The 22,645-nt window shown below is 53.7% G+C and overlaps 1 protein-coding gene across 3 annotated transcripts in view; it reads right to left on the bottom strand.

Annotated features, from left to right (window-relative positions):
• Cmip (c-Maf inducing protein) overlaps positions 1-22,645 on the bottom strand; it is a 198,886-nt gene that overhangs the window by 9,875 nt on the left and 166,366 nt on the right. For all 3 annotated transcript variants that reach the window (XM_006986345.4, XM_076572193.1, XM_016004941.3), the window contains 8 exons: positions 21,769-21,849; positions 17,931-18,034; positions 16,213-16,317; positions 11,171-11,524; positions 5,144-5,209; positions 3,500-3,526; positions 3,162-3,210; positions 1,908-2,015 (listed from right to left, as the gene is read on the bottom strand). In XM_006986345.4, the coding sequence (XP_006986407.1) occupies positions 1,908-2,015; positions 3,162-3,210; positions 3,500-3,526; positions 5,144-5,209; positions 11,171-11,524; positions 16,213-16,317; positions 17,931-18,034; positions 21,769-21,849 (894 nt within the window). The remainder of the gene's footprint in view (positions 1-1,907; positions 2,016-3,161; positions 3,211-3,499; positions 3,527-5,143; positions 5,210-11,170; positions 11,525-16,212; positions 16,318-17,930; positions 18,035-21,768; positions 21,850-22,645) is intronic.

The raw sequence follows: 22,645 nt of genomic DNA, 5'->3' as shown, positions 1-22,645 counted from the left end.
CTGGTAGTTGGTCCTGTGAATTCCTAGCATTGAGGGTCCCAGGTAGACATTTCTAGGCAGTCTTCGCTAGGTGAGGGGACAACAGGCCCGACTCGTGTGTCAGCTGGGCTGTTCTGTGCCCTGCTTTCTCTGCGGAACCAAACGTTTGGAGAGATCGCCCACCCAGCAAAGCCTGCTCCCTTCTGAGACGTGATGGAGGGGGTGCTGCTTGTATTTAGAGGCGAGAGCACAAGAGTAGGGGCTCCGCACCCTGTCAACAGAGGTGAGGGAGACCAAACATCCTGCAACTTCATGTAACAGCCAAAGGCCTTCTGGAAACGGCAGCCGAATCCAGGGACCACTTCTCGCCATGCGTCTCCATGGAAACAACACATTTCTATGCCCACGGCTGCCTGCTTCCTTCCCTGTCTACGCTGCTTCTGCCCCATCATTAACAACTCTGGCATACAATGAAATCGCTTGGGTGGGAGCTGACTCCGTGTCCTCTCTCACATTGAGTCTCCGCATGCCGGGGATGGGGAAACACCAAGCCTTGCCATGGTGAGGCTGTGACATCAGAGGAAGCCAGAGAGGGGATGGTGAGGAAGACGTGGCGCAAGCAGGCAGTTAGTTAGGCGTGTTTCTGGGTGCAAGAGACACTCAGAAAGCAGGTCCCAGGCAGCAGGCGAGGGGTTTGGAGCAGATTCATAAGGAAAAGGACCTAAAAATAAACCCCTTGAGGTGGTGCCTCAGAGGACACACCTATTTATCATCATTGCACAGATCTCTTCCGAATTCACCCCAGTAAGCGTTTACCCCGCCAGTCTCTCGTAGAGACAGGAATAACCTGACCCAAGATGGGGTCTCAGAGTCCTGGGTGGCTCTGTGAGTATCTCATGCCCGCCACTATACACAGTGTGCTATGATGCGCTGGAGAAATCTCTTTGTCTTGTTTTTACATATGAGGAAGCTGGAGCCCAGACAGGCAAGTCAGCATGCAAGGTCAACCGGTGGAAAACTGGGTAGTGACCTAAGGCCCAGGTCTAGCTGATGCCTGCATTTTCTCCACGTCACATGACCCCAGAAGAATGTGTAATCTATGAATGGCATTGGGTGTGTCTGGGAACAGAGTGGCTGAGGTCACTGGGGAAAGAGGAGTCGGTGTCCCTTTGCTGTAGAGGAAGCCACTACCTCTAGACAGTAGCTTGGCCTACCAGAGGCTTGCAAACAAATCCTGCCAAGCAAGCCATTTGGAGCTCTCTGGACCTCTCTGTTGCTGCCCAGGGTGTGATTCCATGACAGTGGTTCTCAACCTGTGGGCTGTTGACCCCTTTGTGGGGGAGCTGAATGACCTTTTCATGGGGGGTGGGGGTGTCACATATCAGACATTTACAATTCATAACAGTAGCAAAATTACAGTTATGAAGTAGCGACGATATAGTTTTATGGCTAGAGGGTCACCACAACATGAGGAACTGTATTAAAGTGTCACAGCATTAGGAAGGCTGAGAACCACTGCTCTATGGTAAGAAAGTGGCAGAATCCACTGTGGATGCAGTTACTGATTCAGTGACCTCAATACCTTCATCTGGGGTGGGGACGAGCATCCCAAGTCTGGCCCCCAACCAAGCCCCTCACTGTGAGGACTGGCTGAGCAGGTGGCACCACAGTACCTTGGGGTACACTGCCCTCTGTCCCTTACACAGAAAATCACCATGACAAACAAGCGCGCTCTTGGGCCCTCAGGGTCTTGGCTCAGGCAAGCAGGGGTGAACGACACCCCGCCTTGGGTCACCTCCCTCTTCATGGCTGGCACAGTGCGGGCCAGAAGACTTGCAGGCAGGCCACACAGTGGGCTGGCTGCTGAGCAACTCAGGATGGAACAGCCCAAAGCCCACCAGCAGCTCCCTGTGGGGACCCGCATGTACCATGCTGGCAAAGAGCTCTCCATCATCATCACAGGCCACCCCTCCAGGGCTGTAGAGCTGGAACCAGCCATCCTTGCCGGCCCGCACACTCAGCAGGCACGAGTGGACCTGTGGGTAGAGGACAAACACATCGTCAGTTCCCAACAGACTCGGGTACAAAGGAAATAGGAATGGTGGCGACAAGCCAGGCCGTCGGGAAGTGCATGGACTTCCTTTAGCTCCACAACCACTGGCCTCCTACTAAGTTCCACAGGCCTTTGGGGACACACAGGGGCCTCTAGTCCGGCCATGTGTCCTCAGCGACTTAGACAGCCATGAGGCCCACCTCGCTGGGAAAAGCCCTGCGGGAGACAGGACTGTGGCTCCCAGGGTGGAGAGCCATAAACAGGCCCTGTCTCTATACCTGCTTCCCATGTTTCCCTCTGAGGGGGGCCGTTTCCTCTCTCTCCTGCTTGTGCCTCTCCTGTCTCTGGGGCGAGGGCTCTCTCTTGCTCTCTGCCCTGCCCTGTCTGGGGTTTATCACTAAGCCTCAGGCTTGGGGCGTTTGCCTTCTTCTGCTCCATCCCTACCTTTCCTGTGTGGGCAGTCTCCCCTCTGGGCCTGTCCAAGTAACCTCAAGCTCTCTCCAACCCTCAGATTCTCTTCTGTGAGGTCTCATCCTCACCTCCTTAAATGTCTCTGTCCTCCTCTATTAAAGGGGTCTCTGTCTAGAGTAGAGGACAATGTTAGGGCCCAAAGAACAACTCTGCCATCCCTTCCCAGAGCTGTGTGGGTAGGTACAAGTGCATGGGTACATGTGTATCCATGTTTGGGAGGGATTCCACACCTATACCCATTGTTTGTCTGTCTGTCTCTCTCACTCACACACACACACACACACACACACACACACCTGCTCTTTATACCCTCCCTCCTACTCCTCAGAAGCAGACTGTGAGCAGGGACCGATCATCAGCTTGAGGGTAAGGGACAATGCTACCGAGTCATCTGTCAGAGACCCACAGACAGACAGCAAGGACAGTGAGCGAGTCTCCAATGTGGCGTGGAGACACTGCCTGCCAGCCTCTGGCTAGCCAAAGTGACAGTCCAAGACCACACCTGGGTGATTCAACACAAGGTGTTTGCACACAAGGCCAGGAACCTGCAAAATTTGTATCAAGGATCCAGTGACAAGACGGCCTCTGCAAGGAGACCTGGGAGGTCACCAAACTCTTTTTCCTTCTGTAGGAAAAAGTAAAACAGAAAAAGGCTTACCTCCTGTCTTGGATCCTCTGCAAACCTCTGAATCACATACTTCAGTTCCCTGGAAAGAAGAGGATGGGTCATTTGCAGGCCTGAGTGGACATGGTGGGGGGGGGGGGCTTAGAGAGGGGTGGGAGAGAGGCCAGGAGCAGGTGGGGGTAGACAGGAGAAGGCACATGGGACATTTCCTATCGGGGACCACACAGAAGGTGCCTCTGCAGCCTCCCAAAGTGCATGTGACCCAAAGAATGGGCAGAAGGAGGCTGGCGGCGGCAGGGGTGTGATGGTGACCCAGGGCAGGGGGCACTCGCGGCAGGAGAAGGCGGGGTGGGTGTCTCTGGCATACTCACTTGGTGAACTTCTCGTGTGCGAGAGCTCTGTACCAAAAACACAAAGAGACAGGTGTTAGAGGCCTTTGAAGGACAGTGGTCGCATTTCCTCCAGGGACAGAGAAATTCGGCTGTCTTGTCCCTCCTTTGAGAAGGTGAGGATCGTAGTAACATGCATAGGCTGAGCCCCCGGCGTCCCCAAAGCCAACAAATACCAGGCCCACACCACTCAACTGCAGAGGTGCTAGCCGGGTCCATGAACTTCCGTGAAGGCACACGAGGGCTCCAGGGACCCAGGTGTGTTTGTTAATTGTTCCACAATTAAGGCGAGGCCGCACTAATTACCAGTGCACATTGCCAGGCAATCAGGGACCATTCTTCCAAGTGAATTGCATCATGGGCCACCGTCAAGCGGGTCCCAGGGCCTGTGGGGACGGCTGCTGTAGCCAATGATGCCACAGACAGAGGAGGCTCTGAGGAGTCGGATTTCTCCGGTCTCCATTCTCGGGGGGCCTCGAGGGAACCAGCCGGGCCAGCAAATGGGGCAATTACTGGGTGTAATGCCCCCCTCCGAGGAGTTGCATTCACAAACACAGGCTCACTAATGGGCTCTGCAGAGAGCCCCGAGTGCCTCCCAAGGCCCAGCAGCTTCCAATCTGTCAAAACAGGCCTACCGGCATGTGAGGCCAGGGGCTCAGCCGGAGCTCTGGGCAGGCTGTGACCCACCACACAACTGTTGGCCAAGAGGCATTCCATGTTAGTATGAGGGTGGGTGAGAAAGGGACAGAGGGTCCTTTTCTGGCCATATTCAGAGAGTGGTGTGAGCGAACGGCCATGAAGGCGGAGGGAGTGGAGCTAGCCTTCCCCTGCACAGCCCGGAAGTGGCTCTCCGTATGCATTTTCTTTCCTTTTTTTTTTTGACCCTGGAGACTGACCCCAGGGCACTGTGCATGCTAGGTGCTCTCTCCAGCCTTTCCTCCCTTCTTTTTCTGGACAGGATTTTGCTGCGTAGCTCAGGCTAGCCTGGAACTGTAATTATAACAACGGTTCTCAATCTATGGGTCACGACCCCCGTGGTGTGTGTGTGTGTGTGTGTGTGTGTGTGTGTGTGTGTGTGTGTGTATGACCCTTTCACAGAAGGCACCATATCAGATATCCAGCACATCAGATATTCACATTACAATTCATAACAGTAGCAAAATTATAGTTATAAAAAAAATAATTTTATGGTTGGGGGGGTCACCACAACGTGAGGAACTAACTGTATTAAAGGGTGGCAATATTAGGAAGGTTGAGAACCACTGCTTTACAGGCATGTGCTGCCATGCCTATCACAGTATATTAACTGTTAATTTTTACTGTTCCCCGGGGACGGAGGGCATTATTGTTCTCACCTGGTGCATAATTAAAAACTGCTAAAGTGACTATAGGCTAGGCCTGGCAGAGATGGCTGCCATGAAGCCTGAGACTGTTCCTACCACATTCTTGGTTTTTCAGAGAGGCCCAGAAAGCCAGGCTACATCTCCATGTCTTGGCTGTGGGTCCCAGGCCGGCCAACCCTCCCCCCACCCCCTCACCCCTGCTCTAACACTGTGAGCCTCTGACACCAACCACCTCCTCTCCTGCAGCTTTCCTCCCGTTTGGACAGGGCACAGTAGGACTTACTCTTTGGGGAATGGAATGGGTTGAAGCAAGCTGGCCAGAGATGGTCTCCAGTCATCATAATCAGACCTAGAACGAGAGAGGAAGCCAGTGAGGGGTGGTCGCAGGGAGAGGTTCTCCTCATGCAATCCTGCTTGGGCCATAAGGTAGGAAGTTGTCTGGTGTCACCACACAATATGGATTCTGCCCCTCCCACTTCACAGACAGTGTCCACAGCATGGCACGAATTAATAAAGAATACTCCAGCCGAGGGTGGGGGTGGTGCACACCTTTAATCCCAGCACTCAGGAGGCAGAGCCAGGCGGATCTCTGTGAGTTCGAGGCCAGCCTGGTCTACAGAGTGAGTTTCAAGAGAGTCAACACTCCAGATTTTCAAACAACAACCGAAGGGCAACTACCTAGCTCCCCAGGGTCCCATATCTTCCATGCTCAGAACTGAGAGTTTCCTGGCTCAGTTCATTGCCCTTGGGAGCCATGGCCGAGGGTGAGGGACTGTTCTAGGTCTCCAATCCCTAAATCCATGTTGATGCCCCAGCCCCTTAAGACCTCAGAATGTGACGTCTAGAGAGACACAGGGCCACTAGTTTGGACCCAACCCAATCTGACTGACATGAGAAGTATGTGCAGAGAAAAGACCCTAAGGACTCAAGAGAAAGGGAGCCAGGGCAGGCTAGCCCTGCCACACCTTCACCTGTCTCCTCATAACTAAGACACTGTGGTCCCAGCCACACAGCCGACTGACCAGACTCAAAGGGAAGCCTACAGATTGATACAAGAAAAACCAACCAACCAACCAACCAACCAACCAACCAACCAACCAACCAACCAACCAACCAACCACAGTATGGGGCACCGTCCTTGTCTACCAGAAACTTCTTTCTTTTTAGATAGGGTCTCAAGGCAAGCGAGATGGCTGTGGGTAAAGGTGCTTTGTCCTCAAGCCTGACAACTTGAGTTCAAGTTTGAGCCCCAGAATTCACAGGATTGAAGAAGAAGAAACTAATCCCTCCAGCCCACCCCCCACCCCCACCGTTCCCTGACCTCCACATGTATGTTGTGGCATTTGAATGCGCGCGTGCGCGCGCGCACACACACACACACACACACACACACACACACACACACACACACACACACACACACACACACACACACACACGGTAGCCGAAGGCAGCTGGCTGGCCCTGGGCTCAAAGCCTTATTCTTGGTCCTCTTTGCATTCAGAATTCAGGTTTCCTACCATCACCTCTGTAAATGACTTTCCCACATTGCCTGCCCCCCTCCTCGCTTCTTGTTCTTCCAATCCCATTCAATCTATTTGTTTTTGATTTTGACATAGGTAGCTCATGTAGCCCAGGCTAGCCCTGAGCTTGCTATATAGCTGAGAATGACCTTAAATTCCCGGGTCCTTCTGCCTCCACCTGTCCAGTGCTGGGATTCCAGGCGTGCTCCACTGTGTATGGTTCATGCAGTGGTAAGAGCGGACACCAGGACTCGGTGAAAGCTGGGCAAGCACACTACCAACTGAGTCACGTCTGGCCAACCCTTCTTGATTTTAACGTTGTTGATATCCTGTCCACCCGTGTATGTTCTGTCCCTTTACCTGGGCTTCCCATAGAAAACAGCCTGCTGTTTTTCGGCCCCAGAACAAATGTTTCCTTCTTACAAAGAACAGCTTAGATAACCCTTGGCTCTGGACGACTCCCGCCCTCCCGCCCACTGAATGAACCCATGACAAAGCCTTCAGGACCCAGCTCACACCCTGGAAAGCGCTGAGGAAAGGCCCAGATGGACAACATGAAAAAGAATTGCCAGAAGGGTCTGGTGGTGCTAGATAAGTCTTAACAGCGATATGGCTGACATCTAGGCACGCACTGTGTGCCCTGTACAGGGCTCAGATTTGGTCACGTCATCCTCAGCACCCACGTGAGGAGGAAGAGAGGGAGGGACGGAAGTCTGGGTTCGGCAGCAGGAGGTGAGGGGCGTGGTAGCCTGCTGCACTTGAGTGCTGGAGGCGGCAAACCTGTGGACGGTGCCAGCCGAGGGTCTCAGAGCTCAGAGGCCTCAGGGACGCATTCTAGAAGTGCCTGTTCTCCTTGGTTCCTTCCTAGGTGGGGGAGAGCATCATCATCCATGTACGCAGCTAGCTCGCTTTCCCACGATGAGATGCCCTTCACCCTTAACTGACTCATGGTCTCCAGCATACTGAAATGTGACTTCCTATGTAGTGTTCACTGTGTGCCACGTGCTTTCTTCCAAGGCCCTCCTGAGAATCTTCCTGGTCAGGTGGGTGTCACCCACTGTCATTGCTTTATAAACACAAAAGCTGGAACGTAGGTATTTCAGCCTTGGTCTCAGGTCAGAGCTGAGCCTTGAACCCAGGATCCTGGCTCCTATCTATCTACTGCCCCACAGACAGTGCAATGCCTCACAAGAAGATGACCAGCTCATACCTGAAGAAGAAGGCTACACTTGTTGGGTCCTTTTTCAAGCTTGGGGAGATGGCGAAGTAGGTAAAGGTGTTTGCTGTATAAGCGTTGAGTCCCTGAGTTCAAAAACCCAGGACCCATGTAAATAGCACTGTAACCTTAGTGCTGAGGTGGGCAGGGTCACTGGGCTTGCTGCCTGACAGCCTAGCTCCAGATTTAGAGAGACCCTGTCTCAGGGAACAAGGTCAACGGAGACAGGAGGATGCCCAATACTGTCCTCTTGCCTTCACAAGTGCACATGACATGCATGTACATACCACACACATATGCGACACACACATATAAACATAACAAGATCTGTTCTGTGTAGAAAGGCTATTAGCGAGCTCAAAGGAGATTTACACACTTCAATCAGAATGGGGTTGAAGGAGTGGACGTGGGGATTCTGGGGACCTTGGAAGCAGGGACATCATCCCTCGTCCACCTCAGCTGCTCTCTCTTCCTGGATGGAAGTGGGTCCCACTGCCACACTGGACCCCACCACACCCTGATCTTGATGTCATTCATTCCTTTGGGCACCTCATCCTCCTCACACTCTGAGAGATAGGGCGGAGGAAAACAGATGAGACCCTGGCTTAGCATAGACGTGCAGCAAATGCTTAAAGAATATACGGAGGAATGCTTATGTGAATGGATGGATGGGTGGATGGGGAAGCTGAAAAAGCTCTGAGCTCTCTCCTTACTGAAGAGACCCCAGGCTACTCTACCCGGGCTTGGCCAACCCAGCCTACTTCAGGCTGACCCAAAGCAGGTCAATCCTGATGTGTCTTTGAAGTATGGTCCCTTCTCAAATGTCTCCTGGGGAGGCTTTCAATGATTCTTCAGAGGTGTCACATTCCAGTGATGCAAGAGTCTGCCATGGGGAGCTTGTGGTAACAGATAAGAACAACGCACTGCCTGGCTGGCCATACTAACCCATGTTCCCTGTGGCCAGTGGCATGCCCAGAGTTTTGAGTGTGGCTTTCCTCACCCTCACAATGCCCTGTGAAGCGCCACCTCAGTTCCACACCACACCACCTTCTCTTCTTCTTTTATTGTTTTTTTGTTTTGAGACAAGGTCTGTTTATGTAGCCCTGGCTGTTCTAGAACTCACTATGTGGACCAGGCTGGCCCAGAACACACAGAGATCAGCCTGCCTCTGCCTGCCGAGCACCAGGACTAAAGGCGTGTGCCAACACGCCTCGCTCTATCTTCTCTTCCTTAGCTCTCATCTGAATTGTACTACCAAATGTTCACTCTCACCAAGAACCACGGGACAGCGGGGAAAACATCCCGTTACTGAAATCTCATAGCAGCCCTCCGCGAAGCAGGCAAGACAAGGAAACTGAGGCCCAGAGGAGCCAGGAGAACTGTCTCAGGTCACTCCACAGATAAAGCTTCTTGCTGAATGCCACAGTGTTCTTTTCCTAAGTTGTCAAGAAATTAGAAATGTGCCTTCCCCTGACTCTAGGACAGAAAATACCACCACACTACAATCACCAGTTGTGGTGACTCCCCAACTCTGGGTGCCCATTTATGTGTGCCGGTGTCTGCTCTGGGCTGGGGCTGCAGCTGGCACCTCCTATTGAAGGCAATACAGACTCCCTCTTAGGGTAGGGCCACCATCTTAGAACACCTACTGTACTCAGTTCCAGGAAGGACCTCAGAAATGTGCCATGACAACTCGAACAGACATCCTGTCTGTGGTTTATGGCTCTTGAAGATATCTAGATAATCCTGCTGAGCAGTCCAGATAATCATGTTCAGCAGGTTGTGGTTCCCCGCCAAAAGTACAATCCAATAGTTTTAAATGTGGCTTTGTGCCGAAAGTCTAGACCAATAGTTTCAAAAAATCACCTTGCCCCATATCCCTTCTACCCAATCCCAAGTTGCCAATTCCTGACTGTGGTTTTTCCCTGTAAAAACTCTACACCTGGGCTCACCACTACCACCACATTTCCTTCCATCTGCTGTGCAGAGGCCCAGGTTGAACCTGACAATAAAAGGACCCTTGTGTGCTTGCATCGGAAACCGGCTCCTTGGTGGTCTCTGGAGGTTTTGAGAAACAGGTACAACATCCCATCCTCACACTATGTCACCAAGGCCTGGCTGTAGGGCTAAACTCAGAGAGATCATATGACCGAATTTAAGTGGCACCTGGGAACATGCACCCAGCTCCGTATGACCTAAACCGGCTTTCCTCTGAACTTGGGAGCCCTCTGACCTGCAGGCGATCATTGAGATCCAGGGAGTCTGAGGGCCCGAGGACCACAGCTCTAAGAGCCATCTTGGTTTGAGAAAGAGTTTAGAAACTTGGTCTCACTCTAGTGTGACCCTTCCTGGCCCCTGACCCCTGACCCATGCCCTGGAGCTGCAGCAAGCAGGGGTTTTAGCTCAGGTGGAACAGGACACTTGTTCAGGAACATTTGTAAAGGAGTAGTGTGACGCCTCTCAGTCCTGCGTGTTCCCAGGAGAAAGGACCCAGACAGCAAGAGGCCAGGGGCCCATGGGAGACAGCCCAAGGCAGCCAGCTCTGGCCTGGAAAGCTGCTGACATTGAGTGTGGCTCAGAGAGGAGCCCATAGCCAAGGGGCTGGGGAGGCTCAGGGTGCCGTGGCCAGGAAAGAAACGAGATTCCTCTGCCTCACGGAAACCTGGATCTGAGCTCAGTTCTCGGTGCTCTGAACGGACTTTGAATTCCTTTGGCTGTAGGATCAATAAAGTGGGTTGTACCCTCTCTTGGCCTCAGTTGAGGGGACACAGAGAGGCTGGTACTCATTTCAGCAGGCCCCTTCGCGCTCTCAAGGACAACAGGAAGAAGAGACAGTGGTGGCTGCCTCCATGCTCTCCCTCAGCCACAGGAGCCCATGGTCTAACCGGGCATACCATACACGTGTGCACACATTCAGCTTTAGACACCACAGTACCTCTCCGGGAACACAAAGTACTCCAGCGTGCCCCCACCCCACCCCCATTGTGGGGGCTGGAAACTCACCTCTGCCCTCTGAATCCTGACACAACTCAGTGTGACCGAGACTGAGATTAACAAATGCTAAATGACTGGTGACATCACAGGGTGCTGGAGCTCCCCCTCCCCCACTCACAGGCATACTGGCTTTTGTTTTGTTTTTTTTTGTTTTTTTCGTTTTTGTTTTTCGAGACAGGGTTTCTCTGTGTAGCTATGCGCCTTTCCTGGAGCTCACTTGGTAGCCCAGGCTGGCCTCAAACTCACAGAGATCCGCCTGGCTCTGCCTCCCGAGTGCTGGGATTAAAGGCGTGCGCCACCACCGCCCGGCGGCTTGTTTGTTTTTGAGACAGGGTCTTGCTCAGTAGCTCACGCTGACCTGGTACTCACTATATAACCCAAGCTGCCCTTCATCCTGCAGCCATCCTCCTCCTGCCTTAGCCCTGGGACACACTTGCCTCTGCGCAGTTTGCACACCTAACTCGAGTGTGCATACACACAGGCTCCTCAGTCACACCCACCCCTTTGGGACTCAGGCTGGCAGCAGGACTGGCCTCCCGGCCCCTGCCCTCCTCGGAGCGAGTTCCAGGGTACTCACAGCAGCTTGAGGATCTCCACGTGGCAGCCGAGTGTGCGGCCGGCCTGGGGGCCCAGCTCGATGCTCATGGTGCCGCATGCTGGGCTCACCATGAGGCAGTCGATGAGGTTGGGCTCACTGTCGTTGCCCGTGCTGGCCGTCAGTGCCGGCTTGGCAGTGCTGGTGCGCTCCACCTCCACGTGGACCTCGCTGGAGGCCACGACCACCGACTTGAGCCGTGGCTCGGACAGCGTGGCTTCCTGAGACACCAGGTCTGGGCTGGGGTGCAGCAGGCGCAGAGGTAAGGTGGGCTTCCGGTCACATGGCTGCTGGCAGCCGTTCCGAATCTCCTTCAGACTGGGGGAGTTGTCGCGGCTGGAGGGGGGGAAGAAAAACAGCAAGTGTGGGCAGGGGTCAGCCTTGGCAACCAGAAAGCCCGTTACTGAGCAGAGACGAATAAATCTCTACGCTTGGGATGCTGAGGCAGGAGGATGCCTGGAAGTTTAAGGCTAGCCTGGGCTAAATAGTGAGTCCCGGTCTCAGAAATGGACACTGAAAAACAAAAGGCCACCAGAGGCCCAGATTTCCTGGGCATTCATGCATCAGCTCTGGGGAGCTGCGGGTTCCCCTAACATCCCTGTAACGGGGCCACAATGAAGTGGGGCTGTCAGGAAGTCCATGAGGAATGAAGAAGTGGAGCTTGGCTTGCGGTAAACACAGCTCAGTAAGAGGAGCACTGAATCTGGAGTCCAGACCAGTCTGCCTGTCTCCTTAACCCACCACAGTTTAGCACAGCGGGTACTCAACCACACCTGCTGAACAAGTGAACATTCCCTCTGCGACAGCCACTCAGTACAGGTGAACCCGAGCCAACGCCACCCCTCGAAGTGACAGCCACTCAGTACAGCCACTTAGTACTGGTGCACCCGTACCAACACCACCCCTCGCTGTGACAGCCACTTAGTACTGGTGCACCCGTACCAACACCAGCCCTTGCTGTGACAGCCACTCAGTACTGGTGCACCCGTACCAACACCAGCCCTCGCTGCAGGAGCCACTGAACCTCCCCCTGAACCAGGGAACTTCTGAAACACCCCCATACTCAAGGAGCTCAGCCCTAGGGAGGACTGATACAAGCAAATGTCAGGGTTTCCACATGACTGAGCACAGCACCGGGGATGGCTACAGACAGCTGCTCACTGGACTGGCAAGATGGTTCAGCCGGGAGCGGGGGCTTGTACCTAAGCCTGACAACCCGAGTTTGATCCTTACTTAGGCCCTACATGGAGAAAGGTCAGAATGACAATCTTTTAAGTCACTCTCTGGCCACACAAGCCTTCCCACAATAATAAATAAATAAATAAATAAATAAATAAATAAATAAATAAATAAATAATCAAAAGCAAAAAAAAGTGCTTACAAAAAAGCAATAAAGAAAAAGGAAGAGCTACTTTACTTGCCTAGGTCCCTCTCAAGCCTGTCACATGTGTGCCGTGTTCCCACAGAGAAGCAGGCACGTGCTCTGGTGTACAGGACTCGGCCTCGCACTGGCGTTCCACGTGGCAGCTCCGGGGCCATGTGCAGAACTTGAGAAGAGACTCAGGGCAAGGCCTGAATCCATTTTGCACCTGCCGTGAGCCAGGGCTGAGCGCAGCCCACTGAGGGCGCTCAATCAACACATTCTGGCTTTGCTGGGGGAAAGCAATCACTGCCTTCTGTAAACCTGTGAACCCCACAGTGGGCGGAAGCCACATGTTGCCTGTGAGGTGGGGGCTTGTGGATCTCCGTGGGCTCAGACCTCATTTGCTCCCCACCCCCCCACTTCGTGCTCAGCACTCCAGCTCCCTCTGTTTGCCTCTGCTGGGGTCGAGGAGTGGATTTTTCAAGGCCTCTTGGCTCTGTGCGGTGATTTTCCAGACAGCCACGCTAACCTGGGTCAGGCTGTCTGTTCTTTCGAGTGTGGGAACATCGTGTGCTCACCGGGAGTGGAGCAGAGGCCTGGAGGACACTGGGAGAGACTGGCCAATGGGCCAAAAGGAAACAACTTGGCAGAACCAGGCCTAGAGGAGGGGGGGAGTCATGCCAGCAGCTGGGACCCCCCAACTCTCGAGGGCTCCCAGAGAGGCTCAGCTGGGCCCCACTGGAAGCCAAGGCCAGCCTGTGTGGGAGGAAGGACAACCTATCGTATCACCTCCCTCACGCCTTCATCGTGACAGTCCCTCATGACTGAGGCCCTTGCAGCCCCCATCTCTCACCCAGCAGCAGTGGGGGGTTAGTGCTGGAAGAGCAATCCTATGACATCCCCCCTCTACTTAAGCCTTCTGTTGACTCACCCACGTTCTCAGAAAACATAACCCCAGGCCAGCCTCCTCTTATGTGTGGCCTCTGGCTCAGCATCTGCCACCTGTCCGTCGGCAAACCTTGCCCCCCCCCCCCCACTGAACCTCAATCTATTTTTCCTTCGTGTTATTAGTGTGTGTGGTGGAGTGCAGATATGTATGTTTGCATGCGTGTGGGTGCCATGTAAGTGTGGGTCCGTGCAGTGGTCAGAGGTCGACGCTGGGTGTCTCCCTTGACTTCTCGCCACCTTTTACCTATTGAAGTAGAGTCTCTCATTCGAACCCAGAACTTGCCGAGCTAGCCAGCTTGCTCTGGGGATCCATCACATTGCTGGGGATTACAAGTGGCTGCCACGCCCACTCATAAAAGCCCAGCGTCTTCTGTGTGGGCTCTGGGGATCTGAACTCTGGTCCCCTCCCACTTGGACAGCCAGCATTTTACCTGCTGAGTGAGCTCCGCATGCTATCAACACCATCCCAAGGGCATCCCCTCATCTTCAGCTTGTCTGTCACTGCTCTTAGCCACACCAAGACCAGGGGCTCCTCCTCTGTGGGGATCCTCTGTCTTAAGCAAGCAGGCTCTCGAATCCCCTCCCCCGCCGAAAAAGTCTGCCCGTAATTTCAGCAGGCTGAGTGGCTCGGCGCCAGGTGTTCAGATGGGAAAATGCTGTGATGGCCGGCAAGCCCGGGCACCACTAGGCCTTTGCATATGCTGTTCCCTCTGCCTGGAGGCTCCTCTTCCTGTTTCTTGCCTCTCTACCAGTCTGGACGTCTTGTCTTCAACAGCACCTCCCTAAAGGATCCTCCTGGCAAGAGTTCTTAGCTCTGGCCAGCAGAGTCCAAACAAACGCTACCAAGACCACGCCAATTAATCCACAATGGCAGTGGGGGCCTGGGTATCCTCTCCTCCTTTCTTTTTTCTAAGCTGTATAGATGCTGTCTTGTGCTGGACTAACAGCCACTTCTCCAGGACAAAGGTGCCCTGATCTGCAGCATCAGCAGACTGCCTCGGTGTAAATCCCACCTCATGTGATCACTGGCTGCCGAGGTGATGTCACCACCAACTCTGGGATGGGAAGGGATGTACAGCCCAAGGCAAACAGGAGCTGGTATTCTTTTTTGTTTTGTTTTTGAACCAGGGTTTCTCTGTTGTAGTTTCGGTGTCTGTCCTAAATCTTCCTCTGTAGACCAGGGTGGCCTCAAATTCAGAGATCCGCCAGGCCCTGCCTCCTGAGTGCTGAAATTAAAGGCGTGCGCACCACCGCCGCCCGGCTGGGAGCTGGTATTCTTATGAGAAGGGTCAGCCATGGCCTTTGAGCTGACCCCTGGGATCTAGCCACCCTTTCCAAAACAAGGAAATGGTTCATTATTGCCTGAGGTCTCCTCTCAGGCAGTAATATATCAGGACCAGAACCAAGAACAACAGTCCTCTGCTCTCGTGCCCTGCTACCTATTTGTCACAGCCCCTTTCCTGTCCTCTGCCCGTTAGTTTTAGAAGCTCCATTTGTCCAAGTACAGTGACCCCAAAGGCACTAGAGGTTTCTGTTGAGAGAATTCTCCAGTACATGCTGCCCCCCCCCACCCCCACTCTGATGATGCCTAGACAGTGGGGGCTCCTTGGAGTTGTGCTGACTCAGTTAAACAACTGGGTAGCTGCAGCAGACTCCACAATGTCCTGCGTATCAGCCTCTGATGACCTAGAAGTCTACTAGAGAAAGTTGCTCACAGATCAACAGCACCTGTGACCCTCTGTAACCCCTAAGAAGCCTCATCCAGGACAAACGGGGTCTGTATCAAAACTGGGGGGAGGGATGAGACACGCAATAAATGTGCCATACCCAGTCTCCTGAGTCAGGGGTCCCAGCTGGGGGTGGGGGGACACAGCAGCTGCCCACAGTAGTCACATGCTCCACCTAAATCCTAGGCTCTAACTCTTCCTGGAGCTCCTCTCCCAGACAAGCACCCCCCCAGGAGCCCCCTTCTAGCTCCCTCACTACCCAGTTTTACCATGTGCATGCCTGTCTCCCCACTAGACAGGCTCTGGTGCAGTCAAGAGATCTAGGTGTGTCCCCCAAGAACACTGACCCCAGGAGAGGAAATGTTCACAGGCACAATGCAGTCACTTCTTAGCACGCCCCAAAATGCACTATTCTGCGGCAGGCTCTTGAGGGAAAAAATGTGCAGACCACACACCAGGCCCCGCGTTCCCAAATGGCAAGGCTGGGACGGAAACACCTTAATGCTCCCTCCCCTATGTACATACGAGTGCACACATGTGCACACTCCACACACGCATCTGTTTCTCTTTTGAGACAGGTTCTCGCTATGTATCCTTAAACCTGTAATCCTCCTGCCTCAGCCTCCAGAGTGCTAAAATGACAAGTGTTTACCACGACGCCTCAAGTGTCACACGCACCTGCATGTCACAGCAGTCCTTCACCCCCACTCCCTCAGGGTGCCCCATAGTGAGCGCCCTCCAGCAGAGGATACCAGCAACTGGAGCCCAGGTACCTTGCAGCTACTGACCCCTTCTCAGCCCTACCCCAGGGCTGGGCCCACACAAACCGGCTGAGGCATTTGGCAAAGAGCATGAGGTCAAGGCAGCAACAGCCACTCCGCCTTCCCACCAGAGAGGGGTGACAGGTCACCCTCCTGTACAACACATTCCCAGGACAGGGTGGCACTGTGCCCCGACCCAGACCCACCCACCACAGTAACACTGACCTGTTGATGAACTCCTCGTAGCAGGAGTAGATGGCAGCCAGGCACACAGCCACAAGGTTGGGCAGGACCCGGGGATGTGGGCAGTGCCCTGTGGGGCCATGCATGCTGGAAGAGAGCAGAGGGAAGGTGAGGAGGCTGTGGAGCGGCTGTTAGCCTGAGGTGGAACTGAGGTGCTGAGGTACTGCCCAGGCGTGAGACCACCTACTCTGCCAGCCCTGTTGAGGACAGGTGGGGAGCCTGTGCCATGTGTCAGCTGAGTGGCCTGGCCGGCTGCTTAGACTCTCTCCCTACACCTTGAGCTGTGTGAGGAGAGACAGGCCCTCCTCAGTGGTGACAGAGGATCAAACTTCGCTCGCAGAAGGATGCAGCATATGGTGGCTCTGTCCCAGGACAGTCCCATTTGTACAATTGTTTCTGGAATGACTCTTCATGATACAATTTTACTCTCAAAGTGTGCTTTGTAAAAAAAAAAAAAAAAAAAAAAGTCATGCAGCCAGGTGGTGGCGGCGCATGCATTTAATCCCAGCACTTGGGAGGCAGAGGCAGGTAGATCTCTGTGAATTCGAGGCCAGCCTGGTCTATAGAGAGAGTTCCAGGATAGCCAAGGCTGTTATACAGAGAAACCTTGTCTCAAAAAACCACCACCCAAAAACAACAAAAACACCCCACGTCATTCAGGTCACCTTAGCTGAGCACGGCCCCTCCAACATTACTGAGTTCATTATACATGTTACCGTCTATTGTCTGTTATGGGGGGTCTCTGTGACATGGCCTTTATCTGTAAAGTGGGCTGGCCTGTGTGCCCAGGATGACGTATGCAACCTCTCTAGGAAACTGTCATCACAGCTGTCACTGAGACAGGCCTGCCCTGCCCCTTTAGAAGGGGACCCTGTTAACACCAGGCCCCGCAGAAGAACAACCTGCTTGAGTGTGGGAACACACTGTGAAACTGCAGTGGGCACAGGCCACAAGCCCCGGTTTCATCACTGGATCAACAGGCTCTTTTTCTTTCTTTCTTCTTTTGCAAACAGGGTCTCTTGTAGCACATGCTGGATTTGGACTTGCTATGTAGCCAAAGCTGGCTCTGGACTTCTGGACCTCTGATCCTCCTGCCTCCACTTACTAAGTGCTGGAACCACAGACTTCAAGCAGGTTAGGCAATCTGCCTACTGGGCCACACCCCCAGCACCCAAGTCAGGTTTTCTTAAACCACAGGACAACTTAGTACATTTCAGCTCACTGGGATTGTCACTGGATAGCATGGGCATTGGGAACCTCATTTCATAGACGGGGAAACTGAGGCACGAGATTGTTTGAAAAAGGAAACCTCACAGAGTACAGGCCAAGGTGAGAAGCCAGTGCTGTTCTTGTCCCTGGTCCTTGTTTCACCCTAAACACCCACAGCCCCAGCCCCCGCCCTCCCCGCTCTCCAGGGATGGGGAACAGACAGAGACAAGAACATGATTCAGGAGATCCCCTCCAGGAGGCTAAGGGCTTCCTCATGTGGTATTAATTTGCACAACAACCTCCCAGGATCACAGAGGCAGAGTGACAGGCTCACTGTCACACAAGTAAGTAGCTGGGACCATGCAGGGCTGGGAGAGTCCAATGAAGTGCCTCCTACAAGACGAGACAGCTCTTCCCCATGTATCGTAAGGCAGGCCGTCTGGGACAGAGAGAGAAGGGGGAGAGAAGGTGGGTGGGTGGGTGAGACACACCTTTGAATGAACTTCTTTACCACCTCCATGCCTGCATTGAGCTCATTCAGGGCGAGGATGTACTCCTGGGTGAAGAGCCTCAGCCTTGGGCACTTACCGAAGTCCTGCAGGGACAGCAAAGGCAGAATTACTGAGGCACAGCCAGCAGGAGATGGGAAAGGGGGACAATCACACTTGCACCTCCATGGTCAGGAGGGGTCCTGGTGCGGGCTGCATGTTCCCACCCCATGGCTCTGCTGGGCAGGCAGAGGTCATCGAGTCCAGGTCTATCCTCCACAGGACCCTGAGTGGCAGATGTCCTGGTCGCCCCGGGAAACTACAAGTTCTTTTGAGGTAGCCACCTGAACCTCTGAGCTGGTGTCCGAGGCACTCGGCAGTCAGAGAGACTCTGATGTAGAGGAATAGTGAGAAAGGATACTCATCTCCTGGGATTGGGAATGGAAGATGGCTCTGGGGGAGTGTAGCTCCACATACCCTATCACAGGCAGTGAGGAGACACCAGCTTCCTCCTGAGTGGAGGTGGGATGAGTCCCAGACACCCCTGGTGTCCAGAGCAAAGCGTGTCTGCAGACCACAAACAACCTTCACAGGCACAGAGAGAGAGCCAGGGCATCATGATGGCACACGCCTGGGATCCCCGCTCTTGGGAGGCAGGCAGTCCGTGAGTCTGAGACCAGCCTGGGCCACGGTGAGACCACAGTGAGAACTATGCACAAATGAGGATGCGCCTGTGGTGACCAGGAGCCGGCAGGAGATGTGGGTGTTCGGCGTGGGCGCGCAGGAGGTAGCCAGCGAGCAAGAACACAGCCAGCTAGGGGCAGTGTGGTTGCGTCACTGAAGGAGGGGGAGGGAGCGATGAGCAGAAAGATGGGCACTTAAAAAGGCTGTGCTCCTAACCTGGGGGACCGCTGCATCTAGAACCACAGGCATCCATCTGTGACTGCACTTGAGGCTTAATTACGGGCCCTGGCCAAGGACAAAGGGATTCTTCCTGCTCTAGCTGAGCGGCACAATGTGGGCGTGACATCAGCAGGTGTGGGCAGAGCAAGCCCGACCAGGAGCTACAAAGCCAAGTACCTGGAGGGGCCCAGGGGCTTGGTGAGTCCTGGATTTGTCTAGAGAATTGGATAATGAAGGAAGAGGGCGGCGCTTTTAGGAAAAGCCTTTCAGGCCTTACTGTCCATCTGTGCTCCGTCCCATGCTCAGGTAGGGACGGGATGGCGAGGTTGACAGGTAGTGGCCCACACCGCTCTGCCACAGGTGTATAGCCTGGTCAGTGAGAGGAAGACACACACACACACACTCTTGCGCCAGCTCTGGGAAAAAATGATGTATTTGGCCAGCAAGATGCCTCATGGGTGACACTTGGTGTCACCCGACTCATCCTCCCCCGCTCAATGGGACCTACTGAAAAAAAAAAAATCAAGAGCCCTGGATTCAATCCCTAGCACAGGAGTAAGGGTGTAGCTTTCCTTACAGCGTGCTCTTTGAGGTCATTTGTTTACACAGGGAAAGAACAGAACCCAGGGAGGGGCTTAAGTATTGTGCACCCACACACACACTCATGCACAGGCACGTGTGCAGACTGTGGGTATGCACACATACAACACTGAGCTAGGAATGGAGTCCTGCCGGGAGACGCTGAGGTACTTTATCTTGTCTTCTTATAGAGGAAGGTGCCCGGGGTGCCCCAATCTCTTACCAAAGGTGACAGAAAAGCTGTGTGGCCTCAGGCTGTCAACCCAGTCTGGGCCAGCCTGAGGGGCCCTGTGGAATGGGGGTGGGGGAGTCCACCTCTACCCGCTCCATCTCTAGGATCATAGGAGTCTACAGACACTGCCTCCCCGAGGCCTGGTAAGGGTGTATGGTCACGGGATTCCAAGCCACAGCCCCCCAGCTCCTGCTCTTCCCTAGGTTCCTGTCTGCTTCCTCTCAACCTGTGTACGGCCAAGATCCACCAAGAGTCAAGTGTGGCCCAAATACTTAATGTCCCCGATGCCTGTGTTGGCTGAGGGGGCATCCCTCAAAGGCCAGGCCAGCAGACGATGTAAATTATGCATTTGCCCTGGAGTTATTTCTTATTTGTATTGAAAATATTATCCCATGGTCACTCCTGAAAGCCCATGAGATGAACCAAGTACAAGGCTAACAAGCACACAGCTGAGCCTTTGGAGGCCAGACTGGTGACTTTATCCCTTTAAGCCCCCTGCCCCAAAGAACCCTTATGAAATGTTAATTGACTATCAGTGAACACCCAGAATTGCTTATGTCTGAAAGCAGCAGGCAGGATCTATTCGTGGTTCCAACACAGTTTCCAGTTGCTCCTACTACCTGGAGCACTGAGTGGGAAAACTCTCACTGATGCTGCAAGTGTGCTGCACTTGATTAGTGATGTCTGCCATGAGTACAGAAGGTGGGGTAGTGCAACTGTCAAGTACTCGCACTCCCCACTGGGGGAGGGGCTGGGTCATAAACCTCGCCCCAGGGGCTTGCTGTGGACACAGGATAGTGTGTGGCACAGGAACCGATTTCCCAGGCTGCCCTTTCTCAGAGGCTTTTCATGTGCCCAGCCATGAAAAGAACAAGCCAGCTGATGGCTGGCTCAGGACCACTCGAGGTGTCCTGGCCTTAGATGCCCACTCCCCACATCATGCACACTCAGGGTGACACAGACCCTGGTGACCTGCCCAGTCTTTCTGGTCCCAGACGTCTGTGTACATGTCAGAGAGCTGTCACTGAGTTAATGTCACCACACTGCTTGGCTCCGAAAAGGTGCCCCGTAAATCTCCAGGAATACATGTTTGTTATTCTTAGGCCTTGTCTGTGTTGTAGGCCCGTGGTCAGCCAGCAGGTCTTGCTCATTAAGTTGCGGTTGCCCTAGACAAAGCACTGAGAAAACATTTGCCATTTTCACACTCAGTGCCACACATGTTCAACGCCGGGTCCTTAAAGGGGACAATTACGTTCTGCCTTTATGTTTTCAAAAATGAACTCATCTCTACTCTGTTTAGATTTCCATCGCTTCCCCCTAATGTGTATGCCCCTGCCACCGCTGCTTTTGAGACAGAGTCTCATGTAGAACAAGCTGGCCTTAAATTCATAATGTAATTGAGAATGACCTTGAACTGGCTTGCCTGCCTCCACCTCCCCAGGGCTAGGATTATAGGGGTACATCACCACACTTGACTTATGAGGTGCTGGAGACAGAACCCAGGGCCTCATGCATACTGGGCAAGCAGTCTACTAACTGAACATCTCCAGCCCTCACAATGTCCTTTGTCTGTTTTGGGGTCCCATTCGGGACTGCATATGACACTCAGTTATCATGGGTCCTTTCTCTGGCCCGGGCACCTGCTCAAACTTCTCCTGATTTTAATGATCTGGGCAGATACTTTGTTTCCTAAGGTTGTGCTGGGGTGACAGGCTACGGGGAGTGGGGGGAGATCCTCAGGGTGAGGGTCCCGCAGTCACCACTGTGACGTTGATATTTATGCCCAGCCGAGGCCACATGTGCTAGGCTTTTCCCTTTGGCGCTGCTCTCATCCCTCCACACACGCCCTTCAGAAGGAAGTCACTGTGTTCAGTGCATCCTTCAAGAGTGAGGAGAACCCCTCCACATCCCGGAGAGCAGAGTACAGCCTATACGTCCCACAGTTGCGACCGCTCTGCCTGGAAGCCACGCCCCCAGCCACAGCATCTATTCTCACCTACTGGAAAAAGGTTTTTCTGCCTGCTTTAGTGAAGAAAAAACAGCCCTGGAGGACAGGCTGCACCAAGCTGCAGCTCCTGAAACAGCCACCGGCCACGCCCACCCACCCAAGGCTGTCCAGGCACTCACCATGTTATGCTTGAGGATCCTCTGAACCACCGGTGTGAACACCTCGATGACCACCATGGACCGGGGCCGCTCTCTGCAGTGCTGGGAGGGAGAGGGACAGGGTCAGTGCAGGCTGGGGGAGCCCCACCCACAGCCCGCTGCTTCCAGAGGCCAGAGGATGTTACCAAGCCCAACACGGAGACAGTTGCCCTGGCTGAATGTTGCTGCAGCTTATTTAGGAAGACTGCATGCTTTAGAGCAGGCTTAGGCTCACAGAGAAACTGCAAAGTGGAGGTGTGTCATAGTCTCCCATCGGTCAACCGCTCACGGTACCAGGTGATTAGCTTATGACATGCCAGTGCATGTCACAGGGTCTTTAGTCCAGTCTACACTAGGGTGACCTCTGGTGCACATTCTAAGGGTCTGGACCCAAGGCCAAAGACACGCACCACCGTGACAGTGGTACATAGTAGTATTGCCTTGAACTCTGCTTGCCTAGCGCCCTGCACTTCCTCCAGCCTTTGCAACCACTGAACTCTGAACCTCCCTAGCAGCCTGCCCCTCCCGGAGCCTATGCACAAGTTAATAGGCCCTGTCTGAAATATGGAGACTTAAAGAGTAGTAGATTCGCCGGGCGGTGGTGGCGCACGCCTTTAATCCCAGCACTCGGGAGGCAGAGCCAGGCGGATCTCTGTGAGTTCGAGGCCAGCCTGGGCTACCAAGTGAGTTCCAGGAAAGGTGCAAAGCTACACAAGAGAAACCCTGTCTCGAAAAACCAAAAAAAAAAAAAAAAAAAATTGGAGATTCTTTTTTTTATGTACAGCCTGAAGGTAATTTTATGCCACGATTTTAGTGCGCCGATTTTGACAGTTTCCTGTCCATGGTGCCAGGTCCGCAC

The sequence above is a fragment of the Peromyscus maniculatus genome, chromosome 5, assembly GCF_049852395.1.
Source record: "Peromyscus maniculatus bairdii isolate BWxNUB_F1_BW_parent chromosome 5, HU_Pman_BW_mat_3.1, whole genome shotgun sequence".
Taxonomy (NCBI): Eukaryota; Metazoa; Chordata; class Mammalia; order Rodentia; family Cricetidae; genus Peromyscus; species Peromyscus maniculatus.
The sequence above is the reverse complement of the archived record's forward strand: the minus strand, read 5'-3'. Positions and strand labels throughout refer to the sequence as shown.